The sequence below is a fragment of the Cyclopterus lumpus genome, chromosome 7, assembly GCF_009769545.1.
Source record: "Cyclopterus lumpus isolate fCycLum1 chromosome 7, fCycLum1.pri, whole genome shotgun sequence".
Classification (NCBI taxonomy): Eukaryota; Metazoa; Chordata; class Actinopteri; order Perciformes; family Cyclopteridae; genus Cyclopterus; species Cyclopterus lumpus.
The window spans coordinates 22237597-22255575 of NC_046972.1; the positions used below are offsets into that span (position 1 = coordinate 22237597).

At 45.7% G+C, this 17979-nt stretch overlaps 2 protein-coding genes across 2 annotated transcripts; both read left to right on the top strand.

Moving 5' to 3' along the window:
* Positions 1–9053: 9053 nt before the first annotated feature.
* trh (thyrotropin-releasing hormone) lies at positions 9054–10891 on the top strand. The gene is made up of 3 exons (XM_034537997.1): positions 9054–9145; positions 9444–9639; positions 9980–10891. The coding sequence occupies exons 2-3, from the start codon at positions 9450–9452 to the stop codon at positions 10690–10692; spliced, it is 903 nt and encodes a 300-aa protein (XP_034393888.1). The 5' UTR covers positions 9054–9145; positions 9444–9449; the 3' UTR covers positions 10693–10891.
* Positions 10892–13321: 2430 nt separating this feature from the next.
* Positions 13322–17502, top strand: LOC117733938 (rabenosyn-5). The gene is made up of 12 exons (XM_034537894.1): positions 13322–13467; positions 13919–14214; positions 14297–14431; positions 14585–14685; positions 14783–14828; positions 14934–15095; positions 15170–15429; positions 15515–15585; positions 15668–15754; positions 15860–15962; positions 16054–16158; positions 16239–17502. The coding sequence occupies exons 2-12, from the start codon at positions 14052–14054 to the stop codon at positions 17364–17366; spliced, it is 2361 nt and encodes a 786-aa protein (XP_034393785.1). The 5' UTR covers positions 13322–13467; positions 13919–14051; the 3' UTR covers positions 17367–17502.
* Positions 17503–17979: the final 477 nt, after the last annotated feature.

Sequence of the window (17979 nt, forward strand, 5' to 3'; positions counted from 1 at the left end):
GCTGGGAAAAAAAAGTTACAAGACAAGATGACAATTCTGTCTTGAATCAATGGTGCAGTATTTTTTTTTTCATCTGCCGAGGTTAGATTTCCCATATAAGTTGTCCGGAGGTTCATTTTCGCTTCTTGGATTGGTTTCACATGGGAGTCTTTTCTGGGCTTTCTCTGATTGTGTTATTTAACCTGAGACATCGTTACCCTCTAAGCCTGAGCAGGCGGCGAGCTGCGAGTCTGAAAAGTGAAGGCAGTGCAGAAGTTCCTTAAACTTGCATTCTCTCTCCTGACCACAAGGGGGCGACTCCTCTGGTTGTATAGAAGTCTATGCTTCATGTGTCAAAGCTGCATTCTCTCTCCTGACCAACAGGGGGCGACTCCTCTGGTTGTATAGAAGTCTATGCTTCATGTGTTAAAGCTGCATTCTCTCTCCTGACCAACAGGGGGCGACTCCTCTGGTTGTATAGAAGTCTATGCTTCATGTGTTAAAGCTGCATTCTCTCTCCTGACCACCAGGGGGCGACTCCTCTGGTTGTATAGAAGTCTATGCTTCATGTGTTAAAGCTGCATTCTCTCTCCTGACCAACAGGGGGCGACTCCTCTGGTTGTATAGAAGTCTATGCTTCATGTGTTAAAGCTGCATTCTCTCTCCTGACCACCAGGGGGCGACTCCTCTGGTTGTATAGAAGTCTATGCTTCATGTGTTAAAGCTGCATTCTCTCTCCTGACCACCAGGGGGCGACTCCTCTGGTTGTATAGAAGTCTATGCTTCATGTGTTAAAGCTGCATTCTCTCTCCTGACCAACAGGGGGCGACTCCTCTGGTTGTATAGAAGTCTATGCTTCATGTGTTAAAGCTGCATTCTCTGTATTCTCAAACCGGTAGACGTTTGAAAAGAGGGAGCATCGTAGTGGGAGCACTGGGGCGTCCCAATTAGGTGATGTATAAAACGTACATAAAATCTTTTTTTAAAGCCTTTTTGTTTTTTTGCAGTTATAAAAACAACAAATAACAGCATAAAGCAGTGGTCACCAACAGGCGGACCTCGATCCGGGTCCGGACCCAGACGCCGTTTACCTCACGTGATCCTCCTCGGCCAATCACACGTGTGTATTCTGTTAAGCCCCGCCCTCGACTCGAGCGCCACATTCACACACACGGAGCGACAGGAGAGAAGTGATTTCACCTGTTGCTCCACAAAGAGAAACGTGGACAGGAATGTGCGGACTCTTAAATGTCTATTGTTCACACGACATCTGAGTACGTACTGATATTGATCAGATACAAATAATAACATTAAAAGCACTTCTCCACACTTGTTGTGAACAACACGGTGACGTTATGTGTGTGTTTGAACCGCTCTTAGTCTGGGCTCAGGGTCACCGAGACACTCAAACTCCTCCACCGCGATAAGGCGGCGGTTCGCCGGGGAGAGAAGAAGAGGTTTACCAAGTCCCGTCGTCTCGTTATGGATTGTCGGTAGTTCAGCCGCCGTCCGGCGTGCAGCAGCTGGTTCTGTGATTGCCAGCTTCAGAACCATTCTGCTGCGTCAGTATGTTGACGGGAGTCTTACATACCGTTGGCCCCCAAGGGGCCGCTGCCTTTAAAGGACACTACCACCCAATCCCCACCGGACTAGTGGTGCTCGCTTCTATTTATACTCTCTGGCTCGTGTTCTGTGATGTCACAGAGTTCCCGTGATGTCACTAAGAGGTCACGTGATGTCACTAAGAGGTCACGTGATGTCACAGAGTTCCCGTGATGTCACTAAGAGGTCACGTGATGTCACTGAACCGAATGTTTGTGATAAAGGAATCACAGAACCAATAGAATGACTGTTACTATGGAAACGGTGACATTCCTGAGTGGTGTGGGGGAGGAGCTAAAAGCGTTGTTTTTTTAGCTCCTCCCCCAAACCGAATGTTGTAGCTCCTCCCCCAACCTTTTCTGTTGTAGAACTAACTGCTCAATCAAAGAGTCATGCAACAAAAAAATGACACATTGTTGCTGTTTCAGGAAAATAAAGTGCATTTATTTTTTTTAAGTTTTTATATTTCATCTATTTTTTTAGAAATGCATTAATGGAAAACCATTGACTTAAAACAGTTGTGTGGTTTTTTTTTAACCTTTTTTAGAGGATGAATCCTAATTGTTTGGTGACCCCTGACCTCTCCTCTACCAGTCTTGTGTATAGAGCAAATAGTAAAAGATACAATTGCATTACTTATTAAACAAAGGGCCATACAGTAGAAAAAAAGATGACCTTTTTACTAGTATCACAGCCTAAATGCAGATTTAAATTAATGGGTTTTAAGTGCGGTTTTGAAAGTGGCGAATGACAGAGATATCATGAATATGCCCAGCATGTCAAACTAAAGATCTGATTGGTTGAAGACTATGACAATCAACGATAACGTCCACATGTACTTTAATCTGCAAAGGCTACCTAGAGGGCCTCGGGCCTCTCTTCTTACATAGAGACATAGAGGTGACATCTGATTGGATGAAAGCTCTCCTTTAAACAAGCTGATCTGGAAGCAGAGCAACAAAATAAGCTAATAGGAAAAAAATTATTATAATACATGTATTCTATTCTGTTTTAAATCAAGCCTTTATTGTACTTGAAAAAAGAGAAGATAATGTATTTATTATTAGAGTATGTATTTATAATTTATCCAGTTCAATTGGAAATCTGTAATAATAAATATTCTTTCTTTATTTAATTTGACAGTCATTGGTTTACGACACACAGAAAAAAAAAGTGACGTTATTGTGATGTCGCGGACCTTTTGCATGAGGACATCTCTAACTGGACCTCGCTGAATCTGGCATAAAGTATACAAGTCTGTACTCTTCATGAAAGCAAGAAGCGAGTGGTGTGACTCTCTCCTTCCTCTGGCCTCCTGCAAAGTACGTCGATGAGCTCCAGCATGCCCAGAGACGGCGCTGCCCGGGGGGCCCGTGCGCCACCTCTCTCCCCACCAATATATCGCGTTACGTGGGTTTGACTTACACCACCTCTCTCCACTTCACACCTGCAGCCTCTCTCTCTCGTGGAGACTTACATCGTGCGCTTCGTAATCACCGAGCATGAAAACAACGCAATTACTGACGAGTGTGAACTCAGAACTCAGGTATTGCGGGGACCGGGAGGAGAACCTGGGAGAAGAGGCCCAGTTTGGTTTGGGAACATCTTGGGATCTTTTTTTTAAGGAAGGCCTGAAGGATGTGGATGCATTGGGGAGAAGGGTCCTATTGCCATGGCAACCGGACCAGAATAAGCTGCAGAGGATGGCTGGGTGGTAGACAGTAGAATTCCTCGACGTCGCATGTCAGTCGTAAAGATTAGTGGCACAGCATCGAGATGTTTCACTCCAGGTGAAATAGGGCGTAATAAGTCAAATTGGGACAATCATTTTTTTTGTATTACAAGTTTTCTGAATTTGTCTGTTTAAATATGCAAACACAGGGATTATCTTATTAGATGTTGTGCAAATGTTCAACATTTCCAGAACAGAAATCTGAACGTTGGATAAAGCCAGTTTAAAAAGTCTTGTTATATTTTTGTTGACAAGGTTTTAAGTGGAGATTTCTGGCTTTCTGAGAAGAAGAAAAAAAACAGCCAGTATTGTAAAATACATTACGAGGTAAAAAAAGAATAAACTAATATTACCATGAAACTTCCCCAGTGTACATACAATAAGACGATTATCTGTTCTGAAATGTTCTTTTTTTTTTTTGGATGTCTTCTTACCAGGACGAGCTTCATTTAGCTCTCCATTAAAGAAATATTTAAAAGCCTCATTGCGTTATATTCAGAACGACATACAGTAACTGCTCTATCCCGTGCAGGGGAATATATAAAAAGACGAGGAAGAAAACAGCATTTGCATGTTGTGGCATTTACATTCGGTGATATTAATATATTTTAATATGCTTTTCAGCCCCCCTCCCTATTAGATGAACTAAGCTGAAGGATGCTCAGAGTGGGACACTATAGGTTCTGCGATCCCTCCTGGTTACCGACACAAGACGGATGGATCGCACGTAGCGACTAAAAACTTCACGAATGCGTTTTTTTCTGCATGTGCTGATATAGTTGATAAACCAGCAGTCCAAATATATATTGTATATATATATATATAATATAAATAATATCTGAAGTTAAATATTAAGTACAGGAAGTGACTGAAGACACAAACAAACGGGTTTATGAGAGCACAATGGCAATATGTCTCAATGTTTTTCACTACCAAACTAAAATAAGACACAAACTAAATATGATTGATGTTAGTTAAGAACATTATAATGAAAATGCAGGAATAATATCTGTCAATACGGGTTTTCTACCTGCAATAACAGATTGACCACTTGAGGGCAGCAGATATCCACAACGGGGTGGTATATTTACTGCAGGTGACATATTCTTTATTTTCTAATTGCGGATCCGGGGAAAAAACTAAATCAAGGTCGTAAATTTCTGAGAAATTATGGAATATTCTCAGGAGATTAAAGTGGCAAAGGTTTTCAAGATTATAAAGTCCTAAATTCAAGGAAGAAAAGTGAGCAAAAGAAATTGTGGGGAGGCAAAAGTCCGGAAAGATAACATAAACACTGTGTGTGTGTGTGTGTGTGTGTGTGTGTGTGTGTTGTACTAACGCAACTAACAAAACACACACACTGCTGAGTACGTCACTGCCACTCAGCATTACAGCTGAGCCAGCTGTGGATCGTATTCATTCATTCACAAAACACAGCGGGGGTCCTCGCAGACACACCTGGAGGGGATCTGCACTCTACTGGGTACACATCTCTTTTATTTTTATTTCAGCCATTTCCTTTAAGAAAATAGGGGGTTTAGCGACTCAATTAGAGACAAAATGGACGGACAAGATGGCGAATGATTAGGAATATTCTTTATAGAACTTAATTTTAATGTTCTCCTCCTTCTTCCATCGCTCCTGAAATATCTTTTCAAAAACAAAAAACAAAAAACCTCAGATCCGTTCAATCGGGCAACGATGCCGCCGTCTTCCCAGACACACGACAGCCGACGGCGATGGCGGAGCGGCGAAGGCGAGGCCGAGGGAGCGCGGTGATAAGTGTGCTCGCGGTGCACTAATCACGGTCTCCGGCTGGAGGAACACACGGGGGCGCCTCACAGGTTATTGGGAGATAATGGGATTCTCAGGGCAACAGACACACGTGCTAAAGAGAGATGGAATTTGAAAAAATTAATTATGCAAAATACTCTCTCTCTCTCTCTCTCTCTCTCTCTTTTGCTGTGTGTGTGTTGTGTTTACTGTGACTACAACTAACCGTTCAGAGTGATGAAAAATGCAGAAATAAGGCATCAGTCCATATCTGGATGGAAATAAAACTGCTTTTTAGATTCACGGGCACAAAATGGCAATAATAAAAAATCACGAGAGGAATTCTCTGATCTCAAACGACACCGCGACTTCGGGATTTTGGCGACTAAATATGCAAAATGTGAATATCCTATATACTACGCGGAGAGCTTCGCTCGCTCCCCTTTATTAAAATGCAGCGACCCCGCTGTGACGGATCAAGGTCTTTAGACCGGGGTTGTTATTTGTACAAACAGCTGTAGGGGGTTTCCCACTGTGTGAGCCCTTCAAGGGGCCCTTTTTGTTAAATATTTACTTTCAGCGTATTGCCGGTGAGCTTTCACTCTCTGACGCAAATGGCGCCCGTCCATCATCCCATCGTTCACATTTTCCCTGGACCCCCCACGAAGCACAGCAGGTCTCTGACGGGGGCCTGAAGGGGGCAACGATCACTTCGGGGTCACCTTCGCACTCGTTTGTCGTAGAGCGATGCATCGACTACGAGATGTCGCCGCGTTTTATATGAAAAAAAATGCATCTGTTTGAAAAACGGCAGGAAGAAATTCACCGGAAAGCAATCGGAAACAAATATTTTTAGGTGGAAAGAATCACTCATGAGCGGCTTTGAATATTAACATGCAAGGCCGAGCCAACAAGCTGGCCACCAGCCTCTCTCTTCCTGACCTGTGACACACACACACACACACACACACACACACACACACACACACTTCCAGCCAGCCCTGTAAGCTGTCACTCACTCCCCGCCGCGGTGACCTCTGTCAGGCCCGTGTGTCACTTCCAGGGGAACCGGGTTATCACGCCATCCGCACTCACTCACTCCTCCATTTGTTTATTTATTTGTTTGTGTCGCCTCGTTTCCCGGTGGCTGCCTTCATCCTGTCACACACACACACACACACACACACACACACACACACACACCCCAAGGTGTCAACGAACACGGAGGTGTTTGATTCCACCTGTCGGGAAGATGCCACTCTCCACTCTCGTTGAGTTTCACGGAACTTTGTTTCTTTTTTTCTGAACTCATCTGTTCTCGAGCTCATCCTTCATTCTGAGCGCCCAAAGGAGATATTGGAGGATTATTGAGCAGTAAGTCACGAGAGGAATCTGTGATTTGAGAGTCAGCTTGTTGCACCTGTCCAACATGGTTTATTTTAATGGTTAATGCCGGTTTTAATACCTGAAACAGATCCAACGTGACTTGTTTCCGTTTTATAGGATTAATCTCGTCTGCAGGAGGTTTTTTGTAAGAAACAACACATCACAAACCAAATTGAAATCCCAGTAAACCTCAGTAACACCCGACCGAGCGTGAATGTCGTCTCCGTGTGATGATCAGAGTAATATTTCAAGTTTGCCATGCAGGATATTTTTGCATTTGGAGCAATTTGGAGGAGAATTTAACAAGAGTGCAATAATGTGAATTCTTTGTCAGGAACCAGTTTCCACTCTGAAGGCATTAAAGTTTCATCTGAAGTCTCGTGTCTGAACTCGTGTCCCCAGTTCGGTGGTTGTGTGAGGTGTGAAGTTCATGGTGATATTATTATACTGTGGTTTTTAAAAAGTAAAAAAAAAGGAGATTATTTACTTTTCCATGCAAATAAACACTATAGATGACTGTGATAACGTTAAAATGATTATATTTAAACATTTCTGACAGTTCACACTGACTTTGGGGAGGTTGAAATACATTTTTGGGGTCGGCGGTGGAAAAATAAATGAGTCTGGAGGCTTACGAGCTGCTATAATAAAACAAAACAACAACGATCTGTGTCGGGTGTCGGCGGCGAATAAAAAGGAAACTTCTCCTGCACCCAGAAGAAGTTCACCAAGACTTTTAAAAAATAAATAAATAAGATGTATAATTAACCGCAGCAAGAGTAAACGGAGGCCGCAGGCTAATGAGTCTCATTATTGTCTCCCTCACACGAGCTGCACCGTCCTGACCCGAGCAATAATTAATATGATTTCACAGATCTGAAGGACTTCTTTTTGGTAGCAGGTTGAGAGAGAGTGGATCAAGAGAAAGGAGGAGGTGTTTTGATCCCAACCATTCCACCGGCTTCAATCTTATCTTCATATATCTCACATATTCAAAGGATTTTACTCAGCTGCATGCTGGACTTTAAAAAAAATTAATTTGAAAAAAACATGTTCTCAGGCAATAACCTGTTTCTTTTGAGCGTGTCGTTACACATTTAAAGTATCACACATTCATTTTGAAGGAAACATGTGCTCAGTCTAATTAGCATTTTACACAATATCCAAGTGGACTATATTTATATATTTATATCTATATATAGTTTTATTTTCTTCAGGTGACATTTATTACATAACTAATAATGTTTTGAGAAGAAAAACAGTTCATTCTTGGGTCTCGCTTGTATGTTAAATATGTCGGTAGAATGAGGATTCAGAGATATTGAACTTTACCAAAAACTTGTTTAGTTAAATAAATGTTTTATCAGCAGTAAAAAAAAATGATATTCTCAATTTATTTCCCCAATTTCATTTCAATTTTAACCTTAAAGAGAACGTGAAACAGAAATCTCCTCACAAAGCTAAAGATGAGCTACAGATTTATGACACTATATGCAAAATAAATCGTTTCACCGTGGTATTTATGCTTTTTAATGCCGGCTCTGAAGGAGCTTGAAGTATTGGACATGACAGCTCAATAATTACACGGTCGATTCGACGTGTCATGTGTACGAGTTGCACTGAAGAGAAGAAAATACTCACAGAGAATATCTGAACGTCTGTTGAGTTGTTGTTCGTGTTTTCTTTGTCCAACTTTCACCTTTTCAAAGTGTGTTTTCAGTTCAGTTCAATGTCTTATTCATCATTCGGTTATAATTCGCTCCTTTGTTTCACTCGTGGTTCCCAAAAAAACCAAGATGGCGGCTGCGGCCGGACCCCACACCGTGACGTCACAGTCCGAGGTCATAAAGGAGGCACAGGTGCAACTGATGAAATAAGTGCTTAACATTTAATGGTTTAAATTACACTTCTATCTCTATTAGTGATGTGGTCATCTTGGTAATTAATGTAAGTATTCACCAGAGTTCCTCATTGATAGTTTAGTCAACTTCATGAGACTATTTTAAATTAAATTAACTGTCAATAATCTTTCCTTTTTAAAGAGTGGCGGCCAACAAATTGATTTAATGTAAATCAAATAATGGTATTCATTCAAATCAATCATTATACTGCTATTTGATAGCCAATGTAATGTCTTTTTGGTGCGTACTGCAGCAATTGGTGGTGCCCAATTATCACCAATACCTATTGATAACTGTATTTATTGGAGACCTTCGCTTCAGACTCACAGCACTTATTTTGTCTGAGCAGCAAACAACTTAGTCTTTAAAGTCCAAATGAAAACAAATGAAAGATGATTCAACTGAAATATGAAATGCATGATGAAACGTCGTTCTTCGTTCATACATTCTCATTATCTGAGTGGATTCATCTCATCCGGTCCTGGTGTGTGGCCCTGCTTGCTGTTCATCTCACGATCCCCCTTAAAGGACGATCATTCACCAAATCCATATTGCGCACGACTCTGGTGACATCAGCGGGGGGACAAAGCGGTGCTGAAAGATGACTCAGGGCGGTCGCCGTGACGCCCGGTGCACCGGCCGGTATAAATGCTGACACGGCAGGTTATCTGCTCATTCCTCCAGACTCACGGGTGGACCAACTGCTGCTTGCGGGCTGAAAGCAACGACCCTCACCTATAGTCTCGAGGAAGAGGAGAGCTTCCACTTCCAGGTGAGTGGAGATGGTCGTGTTGTTGGTGGAGCTGCTTCATCACATCTGGGTGGTTCACAATGTGTTATTTATTATATGGCACTTTGTGTTATTATAATTCGTTTCGGAAGTTTACATAAAACTGGTTTAAAATGCTGCTGCGGTGAAAATATTGTACTTGTTTCACGTGCAGATTTACTTGTTTTATAAGAATCGTAAAGTGGTCAGAATATAAAGTGAAAGGCGTCCAGTTGAACCAAGTTGCCCTGAACACATGATTCATCTCTCATCCGATATGTTTCATCTGTTTCTTCACCAGAGGACCATGACGTCCACATGTCTGCTCATCTTGGCTTTCCTCGCGGTCTGCAACTTCACCGCGTCCGGAGGACAGGGCATCGCCCCCGAGGATGAGGCGCACGGGAGGACCATCGACGACATCATTCTGCAGAGAGCAGAGAGCCTCCTGTTACGGTCCATTCTCAAGAAGATACAGGACGGAGACGGAAGAAACGGTGCGTAAACACGATGCGCGTTGGATCGGGTTGTGCATGCGGGCAAACCGGGTGATTTGGTGCCAAATGGTGACATGAAGTGGTTTTTTTAATTTCATTAAATTCAATTCCCCACATGCCAGGACATTGGGTGGGTGTTTCCAGATATACAATTATAAATAAATCATACAAAACATTATCTTTAAAACAAGAAAATGCAAAAGAATCTTCCTCCAACTTCATATAATGACAAACTCCTTTGTGCGTAATTTACGCACGGCGCGTCCAAACCAGGGAAACGGGTTTTATTCAGACTTGGGGTCTACTCGAAGTCATCTAAATATTGCTTTCCTTTCTCCAGAGGGATCCTCCTCTCAGGCAGAATGGGTGACAAAGCGACAGCACCCCGGTAAGAGACACGGCGACGACTTGGAGAAGCGGCAGCACCCGGGGAGGAGAGAAGAGGAAGACGAGGGTGACCAGTACCCGGACCTTCAAAAGAGGCAGCACCCGGGGAGGAGAGAAGAGGAAGACGAGGGTGACCAGTACCCGGACCTTCAAAAGAGGCAGCACCCGGGCAAACGCGAGGAAGAAACGCACTCGTTCACGGAGCTGCAGAAGAGGCAGCATCCGGGGAAGCGCTTCGCGGTGGGACGCGTTTCTGAAAACCCCGTGACGCTCCTGGGGGAACTGGCGAAGCGCCAGCACCCGGGGAAGCGCTACCTGGTGGCGCACGGCAAGCGCCAGCACCCAGGTAAGCGCGACGGGGACCAGGAGGAGGACCAGGAGGAGGAGGAGGACGATGGGGACTGGGACGTGGACGGAGAAGGAGACCACGACGACGACCTCGCGGACTTGGAAAAGCGGCAGCACCCCGGGAAACGGTTTTGGGATAACTCCAGTCCGGATTTGGGCACGAACAGTCCGTGTGACGTAACGGACCCTACGAGCTGCGGCAAGACCAGTTTGCTGCTCGACTTTTTAGACGACATTAACCAGAGTCACGCCGAGGAGAAGCGACAGCACCCGGGGAAACGGTTTGCGCCCGAGGAGGACTTCGTGGAAGGAGAGTAGGTTGAAAAACACGAGGTCCCCGGTGTGTGTAAACCAATACGCGTGTAAATGAAGTGACCACAATGAATTATTAAAAAAAAATAATTTACACCATTTAATCTGTTGTGCCACAAAAAAAAACAAAAAAAAAACATGTATCTGCCGTTTTTGTTTTAGTTTGGAGAGCTTGTGCGTAATTATCCTCCAAACTGTAAGGTCGGTGCCCCGTCTTGATTTAAATAACTGACATTATTTATCATTTCTTCCGTTGATTGGGCTTCTTCTTGTGCTCAGATCAAGGCCTCGAATGAAAGCACCGGTCTGCGGGCTGACCGCGCGACGTCGCCTCCGTGAGGCGGCGCGCGCCCTTCAGCCCGTGGAGGCTTCGTGCTGGAGAACACGTGACGGGCGGAAGAGGCCGACGCGTCGCAGAGGGAATTTTTATTTGTGATTCATTATTTTCTACCCGTGTATAATATAATTAATATACCGTCGCAAAATAAAATATGTCTGATTATTTTTCTATACGTATTATTGCATGGGTTGAGTTGATTTGACCTATAACGTTGTTTGGACGTTAAAACAACTTAATCCATGCAATGATATATAAGAAAATAAGCCTTTGCCTTAAAGTCAACCGCCAATGTTGTTGGACAATAAAACGCATTGGTAAACATGTATGGGTTCCTTCATTAAAGTCTATTAAAGTCTATTAAAGTCTATTAAAGTGTGTATCCAACCCAGCAGGTCTAATTAGTGTGAAGTCCAACGAAGCCTCTTAACGCGACTCAACACGTGACAGGTGAACCTCCCCTCCTCACTTTTAAATTGGGCTCATTCCATCACAGCATGCTGCCCGCGCGCGCCCGATCAATATGCAGATTTATTCATGGCGCGCGTGCGTTGGAGAGATGGAGACTTCGCGGTGGAGGAGGTGCGCGCGCAGCTTTCACCTCCAGCGGCTTCAGAGGATTCAACGAACCACCAAGCGGGAGGGGAAAAGATGCACATTGTATATGAATAATAAATATATAAATAATATTAACTCTTGCACAACATTATTTGAGAGAACTTGAATAGAAGAGAAGGCTATCAAACACACACACACACACACACACACACACACACACACTCAAAGTGAAGCATCATGCCCTTTCACGATAAATACTTTTGTTGGATGGTATATCGTCCCAGAAATATTATTGTTATTTTAAGACCATTTCATGCCTTTAATATAATGATAATAATAGAAAACATATATTAAAATATAAGAAATAAAGAAAAACCACACAAACAAATACATATTCATAATCCTGAACAGACAATATAGTTTCTCAATGGTTAGTATATCAACATATTTAAGTTTAAGTTATAGTAAGAACAAAAACAATCCTCTCTCATTCGACTTAAACCCCAAAATGTTCCCACACTATGTAGACGATAATTTAATCACATAAAAGTGATTGAGGTTGGGTCCGTATATTTTACGATAAGTTGATTATTATTGTGACCGCTCTTCACATGTTGTCCTATTTATGTTTAAATTGTTTCATTTGAAAGAGTCACCCTATACCTGCAGGATTTTATGATACACAAGCAGTCAGAGAACATTGATTTATATTAAACATAATTTTTACATAAAACGGCTGAGACGGTCCACGCAATTATACTTTTAATTTGCCCGTGACTGACGGGGCCTCGGGGGCATAAATTAGCCTTTGACCCCCCCCCCCCCCTGTTGACCTCACGGCTTTAAAACTATACACGTGGCATCTTAATTGTGTTTCACCCCAGAAACTGAGCATGTGGGCTAAAATATAAAAGTTAAAACACCACAGAGTCGGTCGAGGCCACTCTCCACTCAACGACCTGCCTCATGAAGCATCACCTCAGGTCACATGATCCTCAACAAATGTGTTTTTTAAGTTCACTCGTTGGCTATAAAACAGCAGACGGGAAAAAACCAATAATGTACTCACATGGTCCGGGGTCGTCATGGCGACGTCAGCAGGTGAGGGAACCATAGTTCAGGTTTTCTGACTGAAGAAGGAGGGAGCGTGGGAATTAACACAGAGAGAGAGAGAGAGCAGGAACATTGGACAGGAGGAGGCCAGGGCTCCTACATCAATTCTGCATTTTACATTGATTATGATGCAAATTCCCCCAATAATGCACTGCAGGAATGCACTGCTGGTTTAGTTTGTCATGCCCTTGTTGTGAGCTACCACTGAATGATATAAGAATAACAATAAATGATCTTTGAATCCTTGTTATCGTCCAATTTTCTATTTGGTTTAGAAAAAAAACAAATCAGATAATAGCTGACATCTCCGGGGAAAAGATGAAATGTATCACATAATGTTGACACCTTTTGAATATGTCTGGAAACCATATATGGGTTCAGTTGATGAATTAAAGCCATCAAAGGCACGGAGGGAGGCTTTAATAATTCCTAAAAGAAAAGAAAAAAAAGATTTTAATATCCGGTCTGAAGATGGCCGTGAAGCACATAACACACATAATGCTAATTCACCGTTAAAATCACACGTTTGACGCAAAAGAAAGAAAATGACAAAACAAGGCGGGTCCAGTCGGTGTGCGTTTCGCGTGGTTTGTCCCTCGCAGCGTCCCGTAGCGGCCGAATGCTAATCACATGACCAGGCAGGGCTGCTGCCGCTGCTGCAGCTGGTGTTGTCGAGCTGTCAAAGAGGAGCCCGACTGTCACCCACACAGATACTATCCGGTTCATTTGGAAGTACAGCGAGTCGTGTTGATTATCACGCGAGTATTTGTTTGGTAAGTTTGAAGTTTATTCGCTTCCTCTCCGTGTTTTGTTCAAAACAACACGACAACGAGAGCGGCTGTTAGCATCCCGCTGCTAACGTTACATAAATATTCAACAGCAGAACTATTTAATTGAAATAAGCGACAACGTGGTCTCGTGTTTCGCGTTGTGAAAATAAACATTAACATGTTAGCTCCACTTTAAAATAATGCAGACTAAATTTGGTGTGAATTTAAACCCCTTTTTAAGAGCAATATTGACCGATTATTAGCTTCAATATGGGCAGGTGGCCAAGTACTAGGTTTCACAATCCTCTCTAATTCAGTGTCTGTGAAACAGGGCCACTTATTCCTTCTACACTTTAATCCCCTAAAAGTCACATTATTATGTTTGCATGAGGGTGAAAGAGTGGTATGCATTTTAATATGTGTCGCCTCATATCTGCTCCCCCCGGTGGCCCAGGATCGTCTCCGGTGTGATGGAGCCATCCTTGTGGGGGTTGCACGCCCCGTGACATGTGGACCGCAGCGAGAACCTCCCACTTTGCACATCTCTTCTCCCCCGAACTCAGCCCGCCGCTGTCGCCGTCGCCGTCATGGCCTCCAGTTATCCGCCCCCCTTCGAGGGCACCGGTGAAGTGAAGGAGGGCTTTCTGTGCCCGCTGTGCCTGAAGGACCTGCAGTCATTCTACCAACTCCAGGACCACTACGAAGAGGAGCACTCTGGGGACGACCGGCACGTGAGGGGACAACTCAAAAGTGAGTCTTGAGAGTATGAAAATGACTCGGATGTTCTCGTGGACTCTGAGGGTAGCCGTGTCCTAATTTTCTTTGTGCACAGTTTTGGTGCAGAAGGCGAAGAAAGCCAAAGACAAGCTGCTGAAAAGGGACGGAGACGACCGACTGGACACCGGCAGCTATGAGTCCTTTTACTACGGCGGAGTGGACCCCTACATGTGGGAGCCTCAGGAACTGGGTGAGACCGTGAAACTGGTCTGTAAAGTGGCAGGAGAAATAAAAGTTGCTGGTTTTAATTTGGATAGGAACTATGACGAGCGTTCATGGGATTTGCTAAGGCGTCGAGCATGAACTCTGGTGGATTCCTTTCCTCTTTTTTGCTTTTTCGTAGGAGCAACCAGAAGTCACCTGGACTTCTTTAAGAAACACCGGGCGGCTCGGATCGATCACTACGTCATCGAGGTCAACAAGCTCATCATTCGACTGGAAAAGGTTCGCTTGCAACGGCACAAAAATCACAAATCTGAAATTATGCTCGAGATAACTGCAGAACAGGCTGTGAAATGTGTCTTTTTTTTTTTTTTTTTAGCTGACGTCGTTTGACAGAATCAACTCCGACGCCGCCAAAATCCGAGGTTTGTGTTTTTTCCTCACGACTCTCGTCTGCTCTCAGGCGCACGTCAACGAGTTCACTGAATGAATGAATGAGCTGTTTTCATCCTCCTCCTCCTTCTTTGTAGCCATTGAGAAGTCAGTGGTGTCGTGGGTGAACGACTCGGACGTCCCGTTCTGTCCCGACTGCGGAAACAAGTTCAACATCCGGAACCGGCGGCACCACTGTCGCCTCTGCGGGTCCATCATGTGCAGGAAGTGCATGGAGTTTGTCCCCTTACCTCTGGCTCGTACGTATGAACAAAACAAAAACAAAGAAAAAGTTCTCGTCGCATATCTCAACGTGTCTCTCCTCTGCTCACAGAAAAGATGATTAGCGATACGCGGGAGGCCCTGTGTGTCCCCGGGAGCCCCATGCAGTCCCAGTCCCCCCCAGCGGGAGGCGGCGGTGGGATGGGCTCCAGAAGAGGCAGCATCAGCAGCCTGAGCAGCGTCACGTCCATGCTGGAGGAAAAGGACGACGAGAAGATCCGCTGCTGCCGCCACTGCATGGACACGCTGCTGAAGAGGCAGCAGAAGCTGGAGGAGAAGGACCACATGCCGGACGTGGTGAAACTTTACGAGGTTCGGCGCAGCAAATGATAAGTGTTTTGTCTTTTTTGGGGTTTCCCCCGTTGTTCGCGTGCTCAAAACTCGTTCTTCCTGCCAGCGGCTGAGGATGTGCATGGAGAAGGTGGATGAAAAGGCTCCGGAATACATCCGGATGGCAGATTCGTTGAGGTAAGAACCCGTTTAAAAAGCATTTTCTGATGCGGGGGGGGGGGGGGCGCTTGCTCATCGTCATGACTGTCTGATCTCACAGTGCCGGAGAAACCACGTACAACCTGGACACCGCCGGCGGACTGAGACTGGAGGTGATGAAGTACTACGAGCTGATCGACGCCCTGAGGTAGACGTCGGTCCTAAACGACAAGAAATGTCATTATTGAGCAGAAGTCTTCTGCCGTGTTTGGTCGAATATGGAGTTTTTAATATTAAATGTTCTCTATCTCAGTAAGAAGATTTTGACACTAAGAGCTAAAGACGATCCACCGCCGCATCCGAAGGCCCTCCAGCTGCAGAGGATGATCCGTTACACGGCCACGCTGTTCGTCCAGGTGGAGTCAAACTGCTACATACGTCTCTCCATTTTTATCCCCCCCCCCCCGCCCGAGTTCACTCATCCTCCGTGTGTCCTCTTTGTTTTAGGAGAAACTGTTGGGTCTCATGTCTTTACCCACGAAGGATAAATACGAAGAGCTGAAGGAAAAGAGAAAACAGGACCAAGAGAAGAGGCTACAACAGGAGAGACTGGTGAGGTTGCCGTACGGCTTACTTCTCCGTCACCGTTCAGGACCGCTCACTAAATGTTTTTCACCGTCTCATTTCAACAGGTGTCCCAGGAGACCCTGAAGAAGAGGCAGGAGTCTGAGAAAAACCGTCCGGCCCCCAGTACCAACGGAGAGCTGCCTCGGGCCCCTCGGGCGCCGCACATGACCAAAGCCGGCGGGTGGTTGCCCTCGGCGGACTCCGTCCACACGCGCGGCGAGCTGGAGGACCCCCTCCTGCAGCAGATCGAGAACATACAGTCGTTCCTCCGTCAGGCGCGGGAGGCCAAGAGGATGGACGAGGTGGCCATGTTGGAGGAGAACTTGAGCCAGCTGCAGGACGAGTACGACCAGCAGCAGACCAGCCTGGCCATCGCGCTCTCCCAGAAGCTGGCCCAGGAGGAGAGCCTGCAGCAGGGGGAGCTCGATCGCCTGGAGGCCCGGGAGAGGGAGGAGAGGGAGGAGAGGGAGGAGAGGGAGGAGAGGGAGCACTGGGGCACCGCCGTGGGCGGCGCTCAGCCGTCCATCGCCTGGGAGAGGTCTCCGGATGTCAGTCCGGCGGGCGGCTTCCACGGAGAGGAGGACCCCGACGCCGGGGACCTGACTCCGAAAGCCGAGAGGAGTCCACCCTCCGCCAGAGCGTTCCCTGCTCTCAGGAGCCAGGAGGAGTCTCCTCCCAGGTTGAGGAGCTTAGGGGGGCATGTGACACCCCCTAGTGGCGAAGGACAGAACAGCGCCTCCCTCAACCCTTTCGACGAGGAGGACGCCACTCCCACTGAGGAGGATCCGTCCAATCCCTTCTTCGAGGACATAAAGAGGGAACACAAAGAGGTCGGCGGAGAGAAGAAAGAGTACAACCCGTTCGACGAAGAGGACGCGGCCGGGGAGGACAAGCGGGCCGAGGCCGTGTCCGGAAACCCCTTTGGAGACACGGACGCGGGCAACCCGTTCCTGGAAGCCTCCGGGAACTCCCCGGGAGTCTCCACCAACCCGTTCGACGGGGACGACGTGGCGGAGGACTTGCCCGACGTGGACATGATAGAGGAGGAGCTGCTGCTGCAGCAGATCGGCAACATCAGGGCCTACATCTTTGACGCCAAGCTCAGCGGCCGCCTCGACGAGGTGGAGCTCCTGTCGCTGAACCTCAGGGAGCTCCAGCACACCTTACAAGAGCAGAAGAAAAACAAGCACTGACCCCCCCCCCCCCACCACCACCCCCCACCTGCTACTTACCAAGTCCTGCAAGGCTAGCTCACTTAACATGACTAATGAGCCCACTGGTTTTAATCTGGGCGAGGTCTGCTGCACCACAAAAAAGGATTTGGCGAGTCCCAAAATGAAATACTATACCTCCGCAGTCTGGAGTGACTTTCTAAACCACTCGTCCTGTACAGGGTCGCTCTCTGAGGGCTCGAGTCCAGTCCAGCATGCACAGTTTTTAAGCACTTGCAAAGAAAAATAAGTCCAGTTGTACAGTTTGCATGTTGCCATAGAGATCAACGGCGTTGCATCAGGAAGACCGAAGAACGGCATTCAAACTATTCATTTTTTTTTTTTTTACTTTTCTTTTTTTAATGGGACAAGTCTGATGGTTTTGCTCGAGTCCGGCTGTGGAAGTCGGGGCTCGGATCTCCGGCTGTGAAGCTACAAAATGAAGGAATGGGAGCCACGAAAATCTAAAGTTAAATGCGTGTTGTTGTTGTTTTTTTTGTGCCAAATTATGTTCAAAGATTACTCCACCGACACTCCTTATGACGACCGTGAACCCAGAGACGCTCAACATGTCACTCCACCGTCGCAGCCTCTG

Excerpts from the sequence above, each read along its gene's own strand:
- trh (XM_034537997.1), top strand. The coding sequence starts at position 9,450 with ATGACGTCCACATGTCTGCTCATCTTGGCTTTCCTCGCGGTCTGCAAC. Across the intron at positions 9,640-9,979 it reads GGACGGAGACGGAAGAAACG|AGGGATCCTCCTCTCAGGCA; the intron begins GTGCGTAAACAC and ends TCCTTTCTCCAG.
- LOC117733938 (XM_034537894.1), top strand. The coding sequence starts at position 14,052 with ATGGCCTCCAGTTATCCGCCCCCCTTCGAGGGCACCGGTGAAGTGAAG. Across the intron at positions 14,215-14,296 it reads CGTGAGGGGACAACTCAAAA|TTTTGGTGCAGAAGGCGAAG; the intron begins GTGAGTCTTGAG and ends CTTTGTGCACAG. Across the intron at positions 15,430-15,514 it reads ACGTGGTGAAACTTTACGAG|CGGCTGAGGATGTGCATGGA; the intron begins GTTCGGCGCAGC and ends TCTTCCTGCCAG.